The 24,678-nt window shown below is 36.9% G+C and overlaps 1 protein-coding gene across 1 annotated transcript in view; it reads left to right on the forward strand.

Annotated features, from left to right (window-relative positions):
* The window catches only part of fs(1)N (female sterile (1) Nasrat), a 127,584-nt gene that overhangs the window by 33,839 nt on the left and 69,067 nt on the right, over positions 1–24,678 (forward strand). Inside the window, exons 7-13 of the mRNA XM_083114198.1 lie at positions 2,282–2,751; positions 5,602–5,786; positions 12,721–13,006; positions 15,318–15,471; positions 16,898–17,148; positions 22,205–22,467; positions 24,317–24,413. Coding sequence (XP_082970324.1) covers positions 2,282–2,751; positions 5,602–5,786; positions 12,721–13,006; positions 15,318–15,471; positions 16,898–17,148; positions 22,205–22,467; positions 24,317–24,413 — 1,706 coding nt within the window. The remainder of the gene's footprint in view (positions 1–2,281; positions 2,752–5,601; positions 5,787–12,720; positions 13,007–15,317; positions 15,472–16,897; positions 17,149–22,204; positions 22,468–24,316; positions 24,414–24,678) is intronic.

Genomic DNA, 24,678 nt, shown 5'->3' on the forward strand with positions numbered 1-24,678 from the left:
AAAGGCTTCTTCTTCTTTTAATATGGAAAAGGCTTCTTCTTTTAATATGGAAAAGGCTTCTTCTTTTCTTCTTTTAATGTATTATCTTTCTTTTTTGAAGCGTAATCTTATTTATGTGCTCGCTTTCCCCGCTTCTTTGGCAAACAATACAAGCTATACTTGTAGAAAGAGTAGGGTCGACTAAACTGACAATAGCGCCACCTCCTATTTAACGACCAAAGGGGAATAACCAGGATCGCTAATAACTAGCGCTACCAATGGCCCAGTGCGACTAAAAAGGAGCGCAACCGTAAAGTGCTTCGGGGCGTTTAATTTGACACAGCGCCACTGGGGACAAACAACCAAAACACTGACGATGTTCTCCTCGTCAGAGAATCGAAAAGAGAGAGATTTCTGAATTCATTCGCTTACCTAATAACTTTCCTAAACGTTTCATATGCGGCCATATTCTTCATTATTTTAATTTGCTATATACAACATTCTATTTATTTCTTTTATAGTATTTGAACTCTTCTTTTATATATTTCTCAATTTACTATAATATATATAATCCCTCTTCTCCGCTCTAAGTTTTTATAATTTACTTTGCTCCTCTTTATATAGCATGCTGCCATCTCTCGTCGATTCCGAGAAACCATTCCTCCTTGCAACTTTCATTGTGTCATCGAAACTGGCACGTGACACAGTTTTCTTTGATAACTCTGCTACAATTACGAAGTTCTTTAAACAAGCATATAAATTTCATCACCAATATTATCTGAACTAAGTGATAACAGTAGGCAATTTCATAAATGCTGCACTGTTACACTTCCCATTCACTTGATTTTTTTAATCACACAATTTGAAAGTAACTCTTGTGTAAGACACGATATATGAGAATGCAGACCAACGGAAATGTTGCAAAATGGAATAATAGGGAAGAGAAATTAGAATTAATCTTGGCATAGGGAACATTGGTGGAAAAAATGATTGGGGAAAATAATCAGTGTTATTAAGTAGAACTAAAATACCTTGCAGAAGTGCATAAAGTTGTATTGCTGAAATATACATTTGAGCAGCAAATCATGGACCTCGTATTTTGCTTCAAGTTTATCACTTTTATGACAATTCTATACAGCTGCTTCTATGGTCAAGTCTGTCATTTCTACCCTTCATAAATGACAAACATATTTCTTGTGCCATTCCTTCTCATCCAGGCTTCAAGTCATGGTTGGGGTGTAAGGGGTGACACCCAAATAACAAGCTCTTCCATGTTGGGCTGCATTTTGCAAACTAACGAGGTAAAGTTCCCGTGCATATAGTACGGTGCCATGAAGGCACATTTATGGTATGTGGGGGTAGGGCCCGACATATTCTCGATCTCTGCCATTTTTGAGGTGTGATCAACACCATGCTCCAGCCACCTTTACTCCCAAAGGGTTGCCCCCAGCTATCCATTGACTTAAGGCTGGGTAAGCCCCAGAGCCACTTTCTGTAGGGACAAAGCCAGAAAAATTCAGACCTTAAATCACCCACCCTGAGAATCGAATCTGGGTTTCCCGTGTGGTAGTCAAACACCCTACTGACTAGACTACTGTGGCTCTTGACATCTGGACCTGCATTCAGTAAAATTCTCTGAGAAACTTGTGTGTTGTCTATTTGCGTTTGTGACTGTCCGTTCATAAATTTCACTCGTCACCATTTATTCTGATCATTTCAATTAGACAAAAGGCCCAGAAAAATGACGTAAAATAATCAATCCAAATCATGGTTTAAAACTACAAAATTTTCACAAACTAAAGGGGCAGAATTATCACATTGCCTAGAATCAGCATTTGACCCTGCATCCAACATGAGGTGCTGATCCTAGGCAGTGTAAAAATTCTGCCCGCCTCTAATTTTTGTGAATATTTTGTAATTGTACTTAGAGCCACGGTGGTGTAGTCGATAAGGCATCTTACTGGTGATTTAAGATCTGAATTTTTAGCACCTTGTCCCCTGCATAAAGTGACTCTGGGACTCACCAAGCCTCGAATTAATGGGCACCGGGGTGCGGGGATAAAGGTGGCCAGAGCATGGTGCTGATCAATCACCTCCAAAATGGGGGAGATTAAGAATGTGTGTGGCCCTACCCCCCCCCCATCCCCTTCATGGCACATTGCTATATGCACAGGGAACTTTACCTCTTTTTTATCAAACATGAGGAAACATGTTTGCACAGATAATAGCAGTCTAGGTAGATATTTACATTGTGCACCTATATATGTATAATACATAATTATTTTTTCGTCCTTCTAAACAGGCTCTCTCAAAAGCTCAAAAGCAATGGAGCAGTTTCAGCCGATGTGTGCAACATAGGAGAGGACGTGTTCTTGGCTTTACCACAACCAACTGTAGGGTTTGTTCAGATATTTAGATACGACTCTACCTTGAAAATGTTCAGGTTGCTTCAGTACATTATAAGTCCAGGTGTTGCTGACGTTCAAGCATTCAGAGTTGGCTTCAAAACGTTCCTTGCGATTGGTGGGAATGACCCAGCAGTGTACTGCTACCACAATGGTGAATTCCTGGAGGAGGAAAGCCCCCTGGACAACATATCTCACGTGGAAAGGCTGCATCCTTTCTATGTAAACAACTACAGGGATGACGTTTTACTGTTGGTTGAAACTGGAGACACCTCAAATCCTATCGCAATGATCTCGTGGACAGGAGATGGAAGTTTTAAATTGCATGACACACCCTCGTGGAACGTTGACGACCCACAATCAGAAGGTAAATATTAAAGTTTAAGTGGTACAAGAACATTTTGTTATATTATGTATTTTTAACATTTTAGAATAACAAAAAATCAATTCAAACATCTAGATGTGTAAGTTTTTAATCTTAACATACTGCAAATATTTGTTTCAACATAACATTATAATGTCGGAGTGTTTGGATTCATTTTGTTAAGGATTGAAACTTTGCTGCTGTTATAATCAGAAATGTTACCACACGAAAGCTTGTTGTGTAATGATTCCTGGGTTCATTCCTTGATATTTGTACAAATTTTGTGGTTGAAGTCTCTGCTGGACATAGGTTAATTGTGATTAGAATATGTGCAAATGGGCTCAGATGTTACCTAATTGCAACAATGCACAGTGAGCCTGAAACACATGCAACATTCTGTCATCTATTATTTTATTAGGCCATAAAAGTAAAGTATAAATTAGTGAATATATAAACTTCCTTGCATCCAATCTCTTCCTTCTGCCAGTTTTCTACTGTCCATCCACTGAGTGTAGGGAGACCATACATCCTGTTTTTACCAGACAGTCCCATTTGGGAGACTTGTCCATATTTTAAAAATCCTCAATATATCTCATTTTTAAGGATCTAGAAGTTGCCTCAAATTATATCTAAATTTTAGATATTTCATGCTAAAAAAAAGTATGGCATTTTTTAAACTAGTGTCATGGCAACACTGTTTCAAGTTATTCATAGAAATTTTGTTTTCTTTTTAAATTTAGTGTCGCTTTTTTGCCACTTTTGGCTAATTACACAACAATCCAAATGCTACAATTACGTCGAAGATTCGAGCAGGCAGCACTATTTAGAGTAGCTCTTGTCACTGTTTTTATTGTTTTGTGTTGGTTCCATAATTTCTAGAGCAGTGAATAAATATCACCAAGAAGTACATAGTCCACGCGTTTACTTTGTTAACGTCAAAGAACTGAAGAAAGCCACCGCGACAAACGTGGGTGGGGATAAATAGTGGGCAGGTTGTTTTCGTCCAATCACATTCAACCTTCAGCCAATGGGCGCAGCTTTCATTCTGCTCGTCTACTCCATGTGGAGTCTGTCACATGACTGCGGATACACTGTTTCCGTACTTTGCAACTTCAATGTGGAGACCGTGGGAAGGTGCTTGTGCGAGGAGGGACAAGGTGGCGTAGAATAGATGTGAAGTATAGATGCATGGCAACACTGTGCGTTGAATGTGATTGTTGCAGCTGGTGGGCATGCTCCATGAAGTCAGCCAGTCGTTAATGTAGCTAGCACGTCGACTATACATGTAGTTCCAATGCAAGCCTGCACAAAGAATTTAAATTCCTGCATCTCGACACAAACTCAAAAGAAAATTCCTAATGAATTGGTGAATGCTAATATATTTTCTAGTTTAACTAGTAATAATAATAATAGTTTTATGATTGCCGATTTTTCAGGAGGGGGTAAAAGGACTTCCTTGATAAGTCCCTTTTTGGGGTCAAAAATATTATGGTCACCCTAACTGAGTGTTACCTTGGAGTTGAGACAAAAATGCTCACTCTATAGAACCTGATTTCTGGAATGCAAATTGTTTTGTCAGTATGCAAAAAAGACAAAATTTGGAAGAAGGCTGCCCAGAATGGGAGACATCTGGGAAAAGTTAATGTAATTCGAATGGTGAAATAGTAGCAATATTTTTTTAGAAATATTGTTTTCTGCTATTTATAGGCTGTCAGTTGCAGCAGTTAACTGCCATGGTCACCAAAATAATGAGAGAACATTTTCACGAGACATTAGAATCATGTTGACTGTCGTAACTAGAGTTGTGCAGGACAGAAAATATTTGGTCAGTGCGGGATTGGGAAGGAAATAATAATACTGGGAAAATAATCAATTTCCTGACCAGGTTTGGAAATTTGTGGTAAAAATCTTGAGTTGTACACACTATTTCCCCTTCACTTCTGTTAACTGTTAATATCAAGAATTGATATCTTTTTAATAAGATCCTTTGGAATTTCTCAGCTGTTCGGGATTACAAAACGTCTGTAAATAATTTCCCGAAGTCACATTGTGACCTTGATAATTCACACCCCATCATTTAACATGTACAGTACCCTTTGGTACATAAAAACATGGATCAGGTGCCATGAAAAATAGTAGATTAAGTGGTCTGTTTGATATCTCTGCATTGTGAAAAAGTACAAAAAGGCAAAGAACTGTTCATCAAAAAAGTGTTTGTGGAAAGGAAGCAAGGCGAATCCAATTTCTATATGAATTATATAGTCTGTACTTGTAGATTACACCAATTTGCATTTTATTATTTGTAAAGTAGTAATAATAACAGTAGCAAGTACAATAATAATAAGTTTCTATGACTGAAGGGCAAGATATGAAATGTTACTCTGCCCCTTGAGAAATATCTACATGAAGAATGAGCAGTGATTAGATGAATGCTTTGGAATGGGACACATGGTTACCTTGTGCGTAAGAAGTTGGATTGTTAAAAGTGAAGTAACTTAGTTTTAAATGTTGCTTAGATGTACAAATGAAACGCATACCTGATTTTATATTATGAGGTCACGTCTTTAATAAGGAAATATTATGCTGCTTTACTCCTTTGCAACTATGTACCTATCATTCACCTTTACTGTAGTTATTTTAAAGATTTATGGAGTATTGCATTTGAGATTTGATAACAATTACATCAATTAAAACTATACAGAAATATCATAGTACTTGTCTATTCTTATTTATTGGAATTTTTTTTAGAAAAGTTTATCTGTCTGTGATTCTCATTTATAGATTTATCTTTAATGCATTGAAGAAACTCTTAATTGCATTCCAATTGTTATTGTAATCCTTTGTTTCTTGTAGGTTTGTGTTTTCTTACTCATGGACTGAAGGGAGCATCAGAAGTGTTTATTAATTCAACTCTGAATATCCTAGTTCCATGTGATAACTCCTCTGCATTGTTTTACATGGAAATTACTCTTGTACCTAAACTGGGTCCTCTTGATATTGAGGTCAAACAACTGCTGAAAATGAAGGCTGAAGTTCAGGTAAAATGAAAGATTCTAGAAGCAGTGGTTGAAATTCAGTAAGCATTGAAGTTAATCTCATTTTGTGAATTTCCATCCTTGTTGTGTAATTTTCCAACACAGTTTTAAGGGAAAGAGTGATCGTTTCACACTAGTTGTGCATTGGTTTCAATATCATCGAAATCGGCACTGCTACTACAGAACACCTCGGCTGGATAAGAGAGTATGAATTTCTCTCCATGTTCCAAGTGGAAGCTGTTTTTAAGTTGGTTATTAAGCTAGACACAATGTTTTTTTAAATTCTCTCATAAGTGTAATGCATTTCTCCTCGCCACCTATGGCCATTCTGGCAGTGTTGCCATACCTGATGCACATATAAGAGCTAAATTTCATCTAAAATGGAGCTAAACTTGAGTTTCAAGGAGCTAGATTTGCGAAGGCTGGATAATATGCTTCCTAGGGTAATTTTAGATGTCAAAGGGTTGGGGGATGCCGCTATTACCGTTAACTTTAAAGTGATTACAATTTATGCTTAGTTTTCAGTCTAAATCCGGTGGCATCACCCATCTCAATAATCCACTGATGGTCGTATGAAATCCAAAATAAAGGATTAATGGATAACAATATTATGTCTATCTTCACATCACCATGGTGCTATAAAAATGTAGCTGGAGTGGTAATAGAGGATGTAGCGACCCACGCAATATAACAATGCCATGTGTAAAATGTATAATCATGGCACAAGTTGGTCTATGTGGGCTGGAGCCAGTGATGGCATCTTAGTGGGGCAGGTGACCAAATCCACAGCCAAACGAGTGCACTAAAGAGCCAGATCTGGCTCCAAAAGAGCTAAGTTTGCAACAGTGCCATGGAGGGAAGAGCCTCGCCGAAACTGTTCCTCGTGCCCTTAAGTTTACACATGTAGAGTTGTCCCATACTGCAATGTGCATGCAAGGCTAGAATTGAATGGAAGTTGCAGGAAATGTACATGTTCAAATCTCTTTAAACCCAGCACCAGATTGAGGTAAAGTCTCAGTATACCTGGATCGAGGCATGTATGACTATGAGACAGCAAAATTTCCCTATCATAATGGAATCAGTCCACTACATTTTGCTTGCTTTTATTTCATTTCCTTTACAGTGGCGTTGCGTGCGGTTCACATACGGGTGTTCACAATAATTTTTTTATACTGATTGGAGATTTACTACTCTTCCTTGTAACTTCATCTTCAATATTGAACAAGTAAGAATAATAGTTCAACTTATTTTCAACAATTTCCCCCAATGCTATATCTGAAGTAATACAATACTTTTTTATTCAGTTAACACCCTTTTAATTACGTTATTTACAATTAGTGATGGCTAGTGCAAACTAATTAGTATAACATGCAATCTCAGGTATGTACAACGCAAGATTATCATACTGCGGAATATACAAGGGTCGTTCAAGGTTGACCGGGACTTTTATTTCTGCAGAGGAAATACGTAGCAGAAGAAACACCAAACTATGTCAGTTTTTCAAAGTATTCTCCGTGTGCACCGAGGCACCATTGCCATCGTTCTGGCAGCTCCCGAATTCCTTTGGCATAGAAAGAACTTGGTTGTTGTCGTAGCCAGTGGAGGACATCGCTCCGCAGTGCTTCATCTGTCATGAATTTCTTCCCTCCCAGATGGTCTTTAACCTTTTGAGTCCCAAGGCCATTTTCACAAGTAAGCCTCACGGTCCCGAGCTGATTTTGAGCAAAATGCAGAGTTTCAATTAAATGAGTGTAGATCGGAGACTAATTGCCCTAGAGAGATGAGTGATATACCGTTGTACGCGGAATGAACCAGAGATTCAGACTATATGAAATTTATGCAAATTTGGCGTATATATGGAGGGGGAAAGGGGGAAATCCCCTGAAAATACTTTTTTTTTAAAAAAAATGGGGTTTCGCCCCCCTCCCGCCCCCTCGAAAAAAGTACATGACAGTGTCGACATGCACATGAAGATGATCGCTGACATGTAAGGAACACAAAAATATTTGCATTATTATCATATGACCAATGTAACTTGAGTTGTACATCCCAAAAGGAATGGTCGGCACGCCACTGATTCAAGCTTCAAAATGCAGCGGTACCTTGAAATGACTTTAGCTCAGAGACTATTTGCCCTGGAGATATGAACTATATACCGTTGTACGCAGAATAAATCACAGATTCAGACGATATACAATTTATGCACATTTGGCGTATATATGGAGGGGGAAAGGGGGGAAATCCCCTGAAAATACTTTTTTTAAAAAATAAATGGGGTTTCGCCCCCCCTGCCCCCCCGAAAAAAAGGATATGAAAAGTTCAAAATGCACATAGAAATTATCGCTGGCATGTAAGAAACAGAAAAAATATTTGCATCATTGTCGTATGACCAATGTAACTTGAGTTGTAGCCCCAAAAGGAATGGTGGGCACGCCACTGATTCATGCTTCAAAATACAGCGGTACCTTGAAATGACTATAGCTCAGAAACTAAATGCCCTAGAGATATGAAAGATATACCGTTGTACGCAGAATGAATCACAGATTCAGACGATATATAATTTTTGCACATTCGGCGTACATATGGAGGGGGAAAGGGGGAAAACCCCCAAAAATTATTTTAAAAAATTGTTGAAATGGTTGAAATTTATATTTTCCCTTGAAAAGAGAAGCAAAAGAGAAGTCCCTTTTCCCGCCTTTTCACCTCCATTTTCATGAAGAAAAAAAAAGGTGCAAGAAACATTTCTGTTAAATACATGTGTTAGGAACAATATATATAAAAAAAAAATCGAAATTCTAACCAAAAATAGAAAAGTTATAACGTATAAACTACGACCTTGGCACAGCGTCTCGATTGAGACGCTTGAGACCGTGAGGGTTACTTTTAGGTATCTCGATCGAGACGCTTGGGATCCAAAAGGTTAAGGGGTGCAAACAAATGATAATCACTGGGGGCTAAATCCGGACTGTAGGGGGGATGGGGCAGAACTTCCCAGCGCATGTTGGCCAGAGTTGTTGTTGTCACATGGCCGTGTGAGGGTGGACATTGTCATGGAGAAGAATGACATTTCCAGACAACATCCCAGGTCTTTTCTTGTGAATGGACTTTCGTACAGCACCACTCAACAATGTGGAGTAATACTTGGCATTAATCGTGTTCCCTTTGTCCAGAAAATCCACATGGATAACGCCCTTCATGTCCCAGAAGACACTTGCCATGATCTTTCCAGCTGACGGCTACATTTTGCTTTTCTTGGGGGGCGGGGAACCTTTATGCTGCCACTCCATGCTGCGTCTTTTGGTCTCTGGGCTTGAATTGTGCAACCATGTTTCATCACACGTGATGATGGATTGCAACAATTCATCACCTTCTGCTCGAAACCGATTCAGAAGCTGTTCACAGACCGTCCTGCATGTCCACTTCTGATCGAATGTCAGCTGGTGGGGAACCCACCTTGCACAGATTTTGTGGAAGCGTAAGTGGTCGTGAATGATTGTCTCAACACTCCCGACACTGATATTCACCTCGGCAGCAATATCCCGCACTGTTACTCGCCGGTTCTCAAGAATAATTTGCTCAACACGTGCGATATTCACTGGTGTGACTGCAGTCGGGCGAATGTGTCCATGCGCTTCATTTGTCACCAGCTCCTGTCCTTCGCGAAACTGCTCACACCATTTGTACACTCTTGTCCGCGACATCGTTTGTTCACCATACTGTGCTTGCAATCATCTGAAAATCTCAGCTGGTTTCACTTTCTCCTTCACGAGAAATTTGATTACACACCGCTGCTCCACAGCCACAGACACACTGCTTGCCGCCATGTTCGCTGCAACTGCTGCGCATGCACGAAATACGTCATGCCGGGCGCTAGTTACTCGCGAAGGAATACATTACATCACCCGCACGTTTCATCATGATCCGGCTATTCATAGATTTTTTACGTACGAAAATCCCGGTCAACCTTGAACGACCCTTGTACTTTGTATTACATGGACCATATGTTAACCAACCACATTCATTCAGCATTGAAAGCACGTGCATCATTAGTGGAACAGAGAGGAGGACTCGTCCAGTCCAGAAAAAAAAATTGTGTATAGTATAAGATATTTGGGTATTGTACAGAATGTCCCCTCGCCCCGCCCACAATAACTCGGTTGTGATGCTTGTGATTGAAGTATCAGTCAATGTGACATTACTTGTATTCCTTCTTTCCTAGTGTTTCCTATTTTTCCTCCTAGCCATGGTTAAGAGATTTTCGACCATTTAAAGCAAGTGTTACCAAACTTGTTTGCTTCACGGCTCCCTTAGTTTTTTTCAAGACTTTACCACGGCGCCCAGAATGTAGCCCCCTCTAACACTTGCAATGCTCAGTTACTTGTAAGATTGCTTGTCTTAAGTTAAAAATTATACACGTATTTCAAATTCAGAAACTTTTTATATTTAAAGAAAGTACTAAATAAGTCGATATTTGAAACATTCATAGCATTGACTAACGATTCAGTGAAAATATTGGAACATTTCGTAGCGCCCCTGTAAACTAATCATGGTGCCCCAGGGTGCCAAGGCACACACTTTGGGAACCACCGATTTAAAGCATATAGTAACATCTGTTCGTCGTTGTCATTAACATATTTACCCGTAGTCGCCTTGTAATCGAGGGGTCCTGGGTTCGAAACCCGGTGGAGGCACACAGTGGTTCGGATCCCACTTAAAACTGTAGGTACAGTCCCGATTAGCCTTACTGTGCATAAAGTGGATTTAAAGCACCAAATCAATCAATCAAACATATTTACCATCCTTGATTTTATACATTGCACAAAACGAATCATTCCAATCCAGATGCAGTCTCTTTTTAAGCGAGTCGTATGTGCAAATGGTAACAAACGCCCAGGATGTGTCCTGTGTTTGTCCATGAATTGCTGCCTCCAAACAATAAACAAGGAAAACGGAATTGCGCGTTCACAACGTTGCACCCACATAAGCAATTGTATTATGTGTACCAGTAATTTTTGAATGTTCTTTTAATAACTCATTTGGGAGTACTTACCTCTTGTACAATGTAGAGGTCTGGCTGGTGAGGGCCCATCCTTTTTACTTGAGTTCGTTCTGCTTCGCTCAATCGCGTAAACTCCTAACAGTATTCATAGTGTATAAAACACAACACAACACTACACTACACACACACACGGCACAACACACACGCACGTCTTAAAGCCAGTGCACATGAATTCACCCAACCGCTTGTCAATAGATATCTTGCACTCTACATCGACACTAACTGCCTTTTACCCGTTGCCGCCAAAGAGCATAGGCTTTTTTGTTGCCCCGAAAAACTAACTGTACTTGATATTTCCAAAACAAACGTGCCTCCTTGCAACTCTTCCACAGCAGCAGTGTTGCCAACAATTGAAATGCAGAAGTTTCTAAATCTTCAACATGCGCTAATTAAAAATCGCTGAATCAAATTTGCTGGTGAAAAATGCAAAATGTATTTTTAAAAAATGCAGTGGGGAACAACTTACACCAGGTTTATTGAATGTATGTGCATTTATATGCACATTAAAAATGCATTTAATTTCAATTGTGATAATTTAAATGCATATATTATTTCAACTTTCTAACTTCAAAAAAGAAAATATATGTGTAGCAAAAATACAGCTCTAGTTTTCTGAAAGTTATATTTTGTTCTTTACAATAAGCATATTCTACCTATAATAACGTAGAGAATAGTAAAAATGATTTACTAATATCAATTGATAACTTTTTTCGGTAACAACTATTTAGGCCATACGACCCCATACTATTCCGAGTATAGTTACAAGAAAAATGTGCATTGAATTTATGTAAATGTAGTCGCCACTTTCCTTTGCAATTTAAGTTGGTGAGAGTTATTTCCTTGGCATGAAAAACGTCTATCACTAAAGAAAGTTGCACAGTCTGAATTGCCCTTTGACGCACATGCGCAAATCATATAAACTTTGAAAGATATTATGTAACTCCTGCAGACTAGTTTCTAAAGAAAAGTCGCTCGTCACTATTCCGTGAAGTTTAGCGCCCACTGGAATTTAAAATCTGCCAGGTTTAGCGACTTCTCACTAAAGGTTGCAACTATGTAGCGCTGATCTTTTCGAGTCCTCCTAGACGTGCCTTGTACGTATATGCTGCGCCCTGGTGCCGAATGTAAGAAGTATTGCCGCTTGGATCAGGGTTCGCACCACAATGTTCGCACAGGGCATTGAACATTTTTGGGGTATAGTGGCCAACAGCCCCTTAGCTGCCAGTTCACAACACACAACACAGCCATTGGGTTCATCGCAACCGTGGAACTCAGTGGGAGTCAGTGTTACCAACTATCTAAAAAAGTTATCAGACGTGAAAGACGTCGTATCAGACTAAATTGTGTGTGAATACTCTAACATCAAAAAAGTATTATTTCGAAGAAATATATGTGTGTGCATTTTATATGTACGTAATTTAGAACATACACACGAGTGTTCACGTGCTCATGCAAACATTATCAGCAAAAATGAACCCCTTTATACAGGAATAAACTTAATATTCTTGTAACTACATAAATGTGCTATTAGAAGATATGTTTATTTTGTGTAATGCAGTTTTTAAAAAAAAATTGGGATTCAAATTTTTCAAAACCAAAATGTAATTTTATAAACTGCTGTAACAGCAAAATTTTATTTTATTTACTGCTTTTGAACCCGAAATTGACTGTTTATGTACAGAAATTCTGCTTTTTCTATTTAACAAAATATGTGCCTCTATCTATAGCTCATCTACAAATTATAAAAATTGTTTCAATTGAAGGGAAGTTTATGCCTATTGCAGAGGTTCTGGTGTTTTGGCCACTTCTTTAATTTATTTTATAATTCAAATGTGATAAAAGTACAATGGGAAGGTGAATGGAAATTCTTTACTGCAGGATCTCCTCTCATCCCAAAACAATATTTTAGAAGTAACACAAGAGCTATTGGATGATTTATTGGATACAAGTACTGACAACATTGTAGAAGGTACATGGACATTGAATCAAGTGACTGCTGTGGAAACTGAGCATGTTAATCCCAGTCCTGACTTAACATGGGAAAATCTCACGTTTTCCGAAAAAGCGTGGACAGCAGAGGATTTCTTGGTAACTCCCAAATCCCTGCAGGAAGAGCTGCAAGCTGTGTATGCTTTGCTGGATGAAATGGAAACTCAGCTTGAAGGTATGTGCATAGCTATTACTTGCAAGCATAAATTTAAGATGTCTGTATAGTCTTTAGTTTCCAGTTTTCATGTCCTTATCCACACAGTGCCCGTTCAATTGTTTATCTCTAATTTCATTTTTTCTTTTCAGTATTTCATAGCAATTTTGTTTGTCATAACTTCATAACTTTTTTAAACATTGTTGAAAGTGGCTCAACCAATAATCAAACCTGGCTGTTTGCCAAGACTTCACCATAAAGTATAAAGCCTTTCTTTGGCCTCCTGGTTTCTACAGCAATCTGTGAGAAAATATATTTTCAACAAGTTATAATAAATCCTTTCATAGAGCTTTCAATGGCTTCCTTCTTGTTTTGTTTAATTTTGTTGTCTTATTTTGTTTAAAAGAGATTTGTATAACATCACAAATTCATTGATATTTTTAGTCCTGTATTACGAAAGGAAATATTTTAGACCTGGGTTTAATCACTTCATCATTCATTTTTATTGTCATGATTAATCCAAGGTGTGGAAAAGCAACCTAAAATAACCAAATACATGAATCATAAAATTAGAAAGAAGTAGAACACTTCAGCACACACAGGAAATGTTGGGAAATTTTAAAATGTCATAAGAATTTAGTGTCTTGTGTTTGCCATCTTCCTTTTTTATTATTATTAGCAGCTTTCTAGACTTCCTCCTTTCCATCCAATATACGTATACCGGGTAATTTAAAGTCTGGAACTGCCATTGGTGTATTCTCTCATGTTACCTGATTTACCACTGATAAACTTTTTTCATGTGTATAGAAATTGTCAGAAAATTTGAAGTTGTTGAACTTCTGTTTTTGTATTACTTGCATGCCTGCATTGGTATTTTATTTCTATTACATCTAATTAATTAAGGGTGGCCCTATTCAGAGCCCTCTGGAGACCATGGAGAGAAAAGTAGTTCAAATGTTCACCACCAAGTTTAAATGTGGTGCTCCCAATTGAAATTCCCTTACTCAAGAGCCTTCTGGAGTATGTTTCAAGTAAGTGATTGCATTGCACTGGAGTGCAGTGAAACTTTGCATCAAAGTTGTGGAGACAATGGGAAGTGAATGCCGACAAAAATAAATATTCAATTTTTTCCCACCAGGTAGAACAGGAGCTGCAGTAACAACCATCAGTAATTTGAGTTTGTCTATTCAGTATACACTCCATCCAATGATTTCACATGATTTTGATATCACATGAGCCTATCTCATTTGAAACATTTAAGTTCAATCCAAGATGGTGGACAGGGTGTGTAACATGCATCAAAGATGCAGCACTTGGTATTGTGTATTGTTGCATTCATGCCAAATAATATCTAGAAATTATATGAGTGGTTCCAGTCTTTTGAATCACCCTGTATATGTTAGGACTATGCCAATGTATTGGTATTGTAAAGTATTTGTTGGAATTTATTTACCAAACCAGTCAACAGTCAATGTGCAAAAATGCCACACGATGCTTTCACTGAGTGTGATTATCCTTGAAATTATGCAAAATTTGAATTTTGCACAAATTTTGCATGAATAACTGGATTTTGTGATCACATGTATTTTAATGTTCTGATTTAATTCTTGAATATATTAAAATTAAACTCTTGGTAAATTGATGCATATAATTGGAGCAGAATATTTACAGACACTCATTTTTTATGAATATTTTGAGCAACTTTTTATTATTACAATTTTCAAGTATTGGCATCATGTTGGTTCATTGCAATGTAAGTAAATACAGTGTAACCACGATTTTACGTTCCTGGATTTAACATTTTCATGTATTATACATTCGTTCTTGATAGTCCCAACATAGCAAAATGTTTTAAAAATTCCTCAATTTTACATTTTCCTGCATTTTAAGTTATTTCAGCATGGTCCTCTGAAAAGCAAAATCGAGGTTCCAGTGTATACTGCTACCATTGAGATGTTGCGTATGTTTGGAATGTAATCACCTGGAACCTTCTCCAGAGCTCAACATATCCAACCAATGGGAATCCATCACCCAAGTGAGCCAATCAGAGGCCTTTACTTGAATCGACGTTGTGCATATCTTTTCTGCCATACAATTTTCTCTTCATTCCATTCTCTCAAAATAAGAGCTTTGTCAGTTTCCAAAATATTATCCAGGCTTGTCATCCAAGAAAATCTGGAAAAGCTTCAATTTATAAAATGAGGTAGCAAAAGTTTGAAAAATGTAATCCATTATGAAGTTTTAGGAACAATTAAGTTGGACAAAGTATCTGAAGAGTCATAAGTTTTACTTGACCTGCTGTGATCCCAGTTTTATTGATTTCTTCTTGCAGATACAGTTTTCCTTGATATTGAAGAATCAAGACTAGAAGCAAAGAAATATTTTTCAGGCACTCTGAAAGTAATGGGGAAATTGTATTTTGACAATATTGACGTTGAAGCTGTAAATGGTATTCCAGTTGATTCCCTGCTTCAATCTGCAGTCAGGTAATAACTATACAGGCAATGAGTAGTGTGCAAATTAAGAGTTCAGAATCTAAAATTTTAGTAATGACTTTATTATAATTAGATAGTAGGAAATTTTTGAAGAAGAATGAAAGTATATTGAAAATAATTTGTATGGCTATTTCTTTTTCTGTGTGTACTTGGGAACTGGATGTTTGCATCCATGTTACTCATTTCCTGGACATGAAAATTTAATTGTCAAAATTCTGATTGTTGCACCAACACTCTGTTCAGATAACACACTTCGATAGGATTATCGTTTTGTGTGGAACTTTATCTGAACACACTTGTATACTAATGTGAAATGACCATGTAATACCATAGACAGATTAAGTGGGTGCTTATAAAGCTAACAATACATCTTAAATTAACATTGTTATTTGATGCTCCACTTTAAACATAAAAATAATGGTGCATTTAAACAGATTGCAAAAGCATTTCTACAATAATTTTGATAATGTAGATTACAATATAAATAATACAAGTAACAAAATAATATTGATTGAGTTGGTGTTTTAAGTTCACTTTATGCACAGTAAGGCTAATTCTCATCATTCTTGGAGGTAACAAAGTTTGGGAGATCCGAGAGAGAGTACAATTCCAGGTGACTCCAGCAATTCTGGAAGGATTGGCAAAACTCTTATCCCACTCTGGACAAAGCACACACTCCCTATAGTGGCTCTAGGAAAGTGTAGCAACAGAACTGTCATTTACTAAAACTATAGTTAATATTTTATGTTAAGAGGAGTCTATGAACAAGGTTTTTTCCAATGTCTCTTCCAAGATAAGCTTTTAAACACTATTTACTATGTAAGACAGGGCTCGAAAAGTCTTGGTCGCCAGGTTGCCATGGCGACTAGAAATTTCAGCCTGGCGACTGATCTTTTGTTGTAATATTGCCATTTTTGAAGTTTGCATGTACGAAATTCTGAAAACTCCAAGTTAAAATTGCAGTACAGTGTAAGTAAGCAAATGATTTTTTTTTTTTATCAACGTTGTGAACATTTCATAGAATAAATAACAATTTCTTACTCTTTGTCCCCGAAACCCCCAACCCTCCATTTCCCGCTTTCTCATATGATTTAGCGATGTTTTGAATACAGTGATGCTCAGCTTCTTATACATGGATTGATTTTTGATTGATTTGCTTTATTTTACTTTGCTTTCTTTTTTGCTACTTTTGACTTATTTGTGAAGATTCAAACCTGGGACCCCTGCATTGTAGCCACTAGGGCCGGCTCACCTTCTTATAGTATGCACAATTGCTAGTAGGTGGTTTCCTGGCACCTGATTTTCAGCGCTGGCGCCTAGCTCTGTAGAAGATTTTTCGAGCACTGGTGTAAGATGTATGAAATGTCAAAAATTTGTAAATTTGTTGTTAATTTTTTGATCTCATTTGACTCATTAGGTTAGATAACCTCCAGAGAATTAATGGTAGAAAAACACTGGCTTCATTAACAACAGAAGAACTACAAGTGAACACAATAAATGCAATTGATAGCAAGAAACTCTTGTTCAGTAATGAAGATTGTGAAATTTATGGTAACATGGTCTACAAGAAATTCTTGAACGTAAAAGGAGACGTTGTCTTATTTGAGGGAGGAAAAATACAAGGCATGGACATTTTGCCAGATATACTTGGCCCAGATACAACGTTCAGTAAGTACATTGATTTTTCTATATTTTTAATTGTTGCACACTTTTCTTGGATATAAATTGAAATTGCACTATCCTGTTTATTTACTTATTTATTTGGTTTAATTTACTTTGCTTTTCTGCCACTTTTGGCTAATTGTGAAGATGAGTGATGGATGATATGATGAAATTGAATAAGAATCACTGAAACACCACCCGTGCCAAGCCTGGGATCTTAGCCCAAGACCCCCTGGCATCGTAGCATGCTGTGATAACCACTCCAGTCCTCTGTTAGGCTACCTATTACAGTGACGCTTATATAAAGTAGCTTCCATTTTATTGATGAGGTTAACCTACTATTTCAATCATGGGATTCTAATGGAAAATTCCTTTTGAGGATTGGGCAAGGCTTTAGTCATTCCATGTCAGTTCAACATGGTAACGCCCCTGAAAGAAACTCCATCGATATGAAGTTATCATGTTCCTGCGATATCCTTTTAATAATAAATACAAACTACTTGTGACTGAAATATAATGATGTGTGAAATATATACTTTTAGATTGACAATCATTTTCCAGGGAATGGGAGACCCTTGCCCTGCCTTGTGAAAACTTTATTTAAAATTTTATGCTCTAAAAATTTGCTTCAATGATATTTTGAAGCTACAATCTTAGATTATGAGTTATTTGAAAAACTATTAAATCTGGTGGCCATTTTTTAAAATTTTCAGAAGAAATTGAAAAGCCATAAATTTTATTTCTGGGTAGTTAGATCATACTAGGTCATTTAAATATGACCGGGACTGATGTTCTTTTTTTTACCAAATCCTTTATTGTCAAATACTTATTTGCACATGCCACCCTTCAAAGTGTCCATACATTTTTTCCAATGTTCTGGAAGCATCTTAATGCCGTTTTCATAAAAGTTTTTTGGTTGGCTGCGTATCCACTCCTGAACACTGCCGATGACTGCATCGTTATCCGCAAACCGCATGCCTTCCGAGTCTGATTTAAGCCTTCCAAACAGGTAGAAATCACTTGAGGCCAAATCGGGACTGTATGGCAGGTGTGGAAGAAGGTCCCATTTCAATTTGCTGAGGGTTGCCATATTGTTTTGGCTGTATGAGGCCGTGCATTGTCCTGAAGGAAGTCTACCCGCTTTCCACCTCTCTTCCGCTTGGATCGGATCTTTTCCTTCAATTCTGTTGTCAGGAGTTCTGAGTAATAAGCTGCAGTTGACTGTTCTGGAATCTGTAAGAAACTCTACATGCCATCACTTTTCCTCTGTAAGAAACTCTACATGCCATCACTTTTCCTACTGAACTGGACCTCCACGCTTTCTCGTGTCTGGATGACAGATATTCGCAGCCGACGATCATGCGGTTCATTCTCCACGTGCTCTCCTTACCTCTGTGAAGTACTTACACCACTCAAACACATGGGTTCCTGAGAGACACTCTTCCCCATACTGTTGTTTGAGTCTTTGCAAAATTTCAGATGGCTGAACATTTTCTCCGAGGAAGTTTGATCACAATGTGTTGTTCCATGCTCCGCCGCACCTTCTGTTCACTCTAGCAACACTCAGACATGACTGAGCAGGTTCTAACCTGCGTTCATTTTAAAAATATTTGTGTTGATGTTGTACCTTTCCCTTTCAATAATGATTCAAATTTTAGTAAACCAGGTTTTCGGTACAAAAAATTCAGATAATATTTTATTAATTATTAGTGCACTACAATATAAATGTGATATGTTGACATATTTTTTTCTGGAATCCTTATTGTTTGGTTAACATTGTGTGGAGATAGAATTATTTTTCTAAGACAGTGCAGCTCACACTGAAAGCTCTGGAAATGGAAGAAATGAGGAATCACCAAAAGTTTGAGGGGCTATAAAAATTAATCCAGACAAGTTAGACACGATAGAAGGATTAAATGTGCAAAGTTTCATCAAAATCTGAGAGCATAGGTTGGAAGACCCTCTTTTTTTGGTTGAATTGACATTGAATGACCCTTTAACCAAATCCCTCCTGGCTGGTAATAGTTGGGCTTGAGCACAGATTACCTACAAAACAACGCACTTGATGGGACTATCATATGTGCTCTTTTTACCCAGATACATCCAGGGTATTTTCACATTGAGACACTGCTTCAGTTTGAAGTTATTGTGCTTCTGCAAAGTAGAGAATTGAGTTAATCTGAAATATATGAATAAAAAAAGAAAAACTGATGGGAAAAACGTGATATAGTCCTGAGTTCGAACTGGTTCAGATATGGATCTTTGTGTTTGTCAGTCTTGAATAAAAAAGTGGATTTAGATCAATTAATACCGTGCGTCCAATTCGATCTTCAGCCGAGAGATCGGGAGAAGCATGGCGGGCGGCGCTGACGGCATATAAATGTCTGCATATGTCCATAAAAATAAGCGGGTATTACAGGCCGCGAATGTCGGCATCTCCGTCAGTGCCGCCCGCCACGCCTCTCCCGATCTCCCGGCTGAAGATCGAAATGGACGCACTGTATAAGACTGATGTGTGGGAAAGGTTGCCATCCTGGCTGAGATGTGGATGTTTGCATTGTCCTGAATGTGAAAATAGATAATTGTGTAGAACTGATTGATGAGAGAATTGTAAAGATATTGACAGGCAAAGCCACCACTTATGGGTTTCCTTTATCAAAAAATAAATAAAGTGGTAGAGCATAAGACTGCAGATCAGACACAGGTCCATGGGAGGGCGATCCCCCTCCCAACTGGTAGATTTTTGGACATATTATTATGCCTAATATTTTTGAAGATTCGAATATTCTGTCTTTTATCACCAAGTTTAACACTTCAGAGATATTTTTTAACTTTCATTAAACTTCTGTTTATGCCCATGATAGGCTGATCGGAACTGGACCTACAGTTTAAATTTCGATCATGGAAGCTTGGTTCTTCTCTTGCAGTTTGATATATTGCTCATATAAAACAGTGACAGCATAGGTCAGAATTTATTCTCGGTGGGATGAAGTAACCAACTGAAATTTGCCCCTCCCAACTGTAACTTTTGGATCTATCACTGCTGCAAATCGAGAGGTCCTTGGTTCAAACCTGGGTGCTCCCTTCTGATTTATTTTTTCCCTTGAAATCAAATTATACACACCTCGCGATTTTTGAGTGCTTGTATACATTTTTTTAAAACTGAAAAATGCATACACGGTTGTATGATTATTATAAGTCCTTAACGCCAATTAATGGGATTGAAATTAAAAGTGTGAAATAATAATTTTAGGCTGACTTTGTTCCTTGAGGGCTGAGAGCACATTGTCAACTTTGCAAGTGTCCCTTAAACATCACTCATCCTCATTCTCACAATTATCGAAAGTAGCAGAAGACCAACTTAAGGAATGAAATAAAACATTTAATGTTGATTGAACATGCCTTGGACATCTTCAGCAGTTGGGAAAAGTTAGACTTGACTCTACATTAAAAGTATAGAACTTAATGGCCAAGAAAGGCTTAAAATTTCAACCACGTTCAGCTCAACAATTTTTAGTTTACTTTCGTCAGTAGGAATACAAATTGCCAAGCCAACACAAGGTATAAAATAAATGCTACTTTTATAATTTGTTGTGTTATGTAAAAAAAGAGCTGGAAAATGGTCAGTAATATCCGTAAAAGTCAGTTTTTCATCATAGTCCGTAATTTGTCAGTATTTTTAAAAAATGGTCAGTAAAGTCAGTATTGTTTTTAAATATGGTCAGTATAGTTTCAATTTATTTCTTTAGGTAACAATTTCATAGATCGGAGACACATTAAAATCGGATATTTTGTGTTTCGCATGGTTCGTACTTACCAATTGTGTATTGCAGAACATAGTTAAAGATACCATTATGCTTTTTACATGAAAGCAAACTCAATTTTTCACATTCTGAGTCATTTTTTTATTCCTTTCTTCGCTTCTGTAACACACAATTTGGCGGGCACATATTGACATGTTGTGGGTATGCAGTGTTTCAACCTTCTGCACCGAAAAATACCTACTATCATGTTCGTCACCGGTGAAAATTATACATTATTCACGGCTAGCTGACGGATAGCCCACCGAACCATACACGGATAGCCCCACGAACCATTTTCGATAAGGTTAGGTTAGGTTTGGTTACGTTAGGCAAGCATAGTAAAAAAAAAGGGGGGGTTGAAGCACTGACAGGGGCTTACGTCATCAAACATAAGCAGCATCCGGTTGTCGTGAATCAAGCAAATGAAAGCAATGGCAATTTTGCATCGGTGAGATATTTCTCTTGAAAAATACATGATTTCCCAGTCAAATATATAGCACGATGAAAGAAAATACCTCGATGAACATTCTAAACCTTGGAGAAACTTGTATCCGTAAGTAGTTTCTTGTGTAAAATTGAAGAAATGTGTCTCCGATGTATGAAACTGTTACTATTTGTTTGTTACTCCTTTACAACTTCCCAGTGATTTTTTTCTTTAAACAATTAGACTAAAGGTAAGTCATATTGTGTATCATTTCACCTACCAGTGATGAAGGCATTTCTTCAGAATTAGCTTTCTTCAATTCCTGAAAGGTTCTAATATTACTGCCTTGAGCCACATTTACTACTATGTTATCTTGTGTGGAGAAAACAATAGAGAAAAAGAAGAATTCATGCCGATTAAGTGTAGAAAACTATACAGAAGCAAATGGTTATTAATAATTTCTTTCAGCAGAAACCAAAGACAAACTTAAAATCAAGACATGTGTTTTGCATTTCAATGTCTGCTACACACTATGTCTTAAAGGATTATTTTATTGCCTTACACAATTTTGTACTATAATGAAAACCTTGTTCTATCATCAGTAAAAATTTGTGTGATGGCTGGCTGGGGTGGAGCTGGAAAATAATTTATAACTAATTAAATCCCATTTTAACTTTTATGACTACTATTTATTGATGTGATGCATACAAACAGGTCAGTAAGTGGTCAGTTTTTTTGTTATTTTGGTCAGTTGAATCAGTAATTTTGACCACTTTACTAATTTCCATCCCTGTATAGTATACAATTTAATCATTAGTGTAATTCTCTTCAACAGATTTGCCATCTTTTGAAGGCATAAAAGCTAACTCCAGCTTTGTGGGTGGCAACGTCAATGAATGTGATTTTTCAGAGAACAATTTAATGCAGTTCCTAACAAAAAGCATGAAGCAAGAAGTATATAGTGCATTGGATGTGAAATGGCTTAGAATTGACAAAGACTTGATTATTGAGAAAATAAACGGAATGGTGTGGAGCGACATGTTAGATGCTGCAGTAAGAATGGACGAAGACATCTTCCTGGGAAACATCAGTGTTCAGGTGAGAATCGGGGATTTCGTGAGGGAAAATATGGTCTCTTCCTTTATTGCTTTTATGCACATAGAAACTTAATGGAAAATGCAAGGTTTGCCAGGATTCAAAACTGATCTGATTGTTACTCTTTACTTCAAAAGTAAGTTATTCATTATATAAAAGTACGGATGGGACAGATTAGGCATATCCGTGCATCATTTATCAATAAAATTGCCTATTATTTGACTGATCCAATATATCTATAAATATGTTACAATTTAGTGCAATATTGATCCATTTTGTTGTAATTGTTATTGATATAAGCATATAGTCTCCATCCTGTACTTTTTTTCAAAGTAAATGTCTAAATATGCAAAGCTTCTTTTGCATTGCAAAAGCTTGGTTCATCTGGTTAACATACATTCATTAAATAGGTTAATGAACCAATTTGAATTTATTATATCGGATTGGCAGGATATTGGTTATTGGTATTGGTAATTTTATATCGGTTCTTTATCGGCATCGGCCAAAATTTCATATCGGCCCATCCCTATGTAGAAGTAGATATTACTTAGTTACTAACAAATAGCTTTTACTTGTAGTTCACACAGAAATGTTCACTGCAGAATGTAGCATTGAGAGGAGTATGTTGCAGAAATACAGTACCACAACACTAGAATGGCCAAGGATCTGATACCCGTAGAACAGTGCAAAGGGGTCATTTTGACTCGTCATAACAAATGCATTTAAAAATTCTAATTCTAATGGGAACATATTTTTAATTTATATTAGGGATGGGCCGATATGAAATTTTGGCCGATACCGATAAAGTACAGATATAAAATTTACCGATAACCGATATTCTACTGATCAGATTTAAATTAGAAATGGTCCTTGAAGAACCTGAAGGTTCATTGACTTCCTTAATAAATGTGTGTTTCAAGGTGACTGCAGTGAAAAAGAAATTGCATATTTATAAATTTACTTTTTTAGAAAGTAGGGCATGGAGATTAACCATAAAAATTGCAACAAAATTGCAGAATTTTGCACTAAATTATCAGATATTTAACGATTTATCGGATCGGTAAAATAATCAGTAATTTTACCGATAAACAGATACACCGATATGCGCATATCAGCCGATACCGATAGAGTACCGATTAATCGGTCCCATCCCTAATTTATATAATTTTCTGTGATTTATGTATTACAATCAAAGTATTTAGGTGGTTTATGATACATTTTGATTACAAATAAAAAATATAATAATCATCAACTAAACACTCCAGAATATGCAACATTTCACCACGAGAAACTGCTATTTGTTGCAACATGTTCAGAGATGTCCTTCCTGGTCCAAGAACTCTACCTACATGATGACATGTAAACTGTGACAAGTGGGAACATGCTAAAGACAGGACGACACAGGAACTGCAACCTAACGCTGATATTGCAGCACACATAAATGAAACTTTACAGGGGTCAAATTGACCCCTCCCGCTGTAGTAGGAGTACAAGAAATTTCACAGGAAGAAATTATATTTTCTAGATTTCAATATACCATCTGAAAAAGGACAAATAATTTTGAAAAGTCACAAAATTTCGAGGAAAAAAAATATAAAAATGGGGTAGTTATTAAATAATCGGTGAAGGTAGGGATCATTTTCATCCCTTCCGCTGTTCTATTGTTCAAATAAACATTATATCCAGTGGAAGAGACAGGTTGGAGGCTTGTTTCCTCAATCTTCAAGTCAAAATTTGTTTGAATGCTTAACATTTTGCCTCGTATTCTCTTTACTCTGAAACTTATAATGTTGATTTATTCAAGTATGCTTCCATTGAGTAATAATTTTAAAATTGTTCATTAAATTTATAGGAATTCAATAGTCAACAAGATACCAATATAGAATTTCTGAATGGATTAAAATTTCCTGAGGAATATGTGACATCATCAGTTTCAAAAACAATAACAGGTAATGTTTAATTTTGATATTTTTTTCAAAAGATCTTCTGCACAGGGATATCAGTCTTTAAAAAATCAGTTTCTGTAATTTTCCAATTTCTCTCCATCACACAAACTAATTAAGAGGTAGATTTTTTTATTTTTGTAAATCAGAAACCATATACTCTCATTTGTAATTGTTGTAATCTTAGTTTAATTCAGTTCTTTGTTTTATTCATTATCTGAAAATCTAAGTGAATTTTGATAATATTTATTAGTTTAAGGCTTCAAAGAAT

The sequence above is a fragment of the Lepisma saccharinum genome, chromosome 28, assembly GCF_977018435.1.
Source record: "Lepisma saccharinum chromosome 28, izLepSacc3.1, whole genome shotgun sequence".
Taxonomy (NCBI): domain Eukaryota; kingdom Metazoa; phylum Arthropoda; class Insecta; order Zygentoma; family Lepismatidae; genus Lepisma; species Lepisma saccharinum.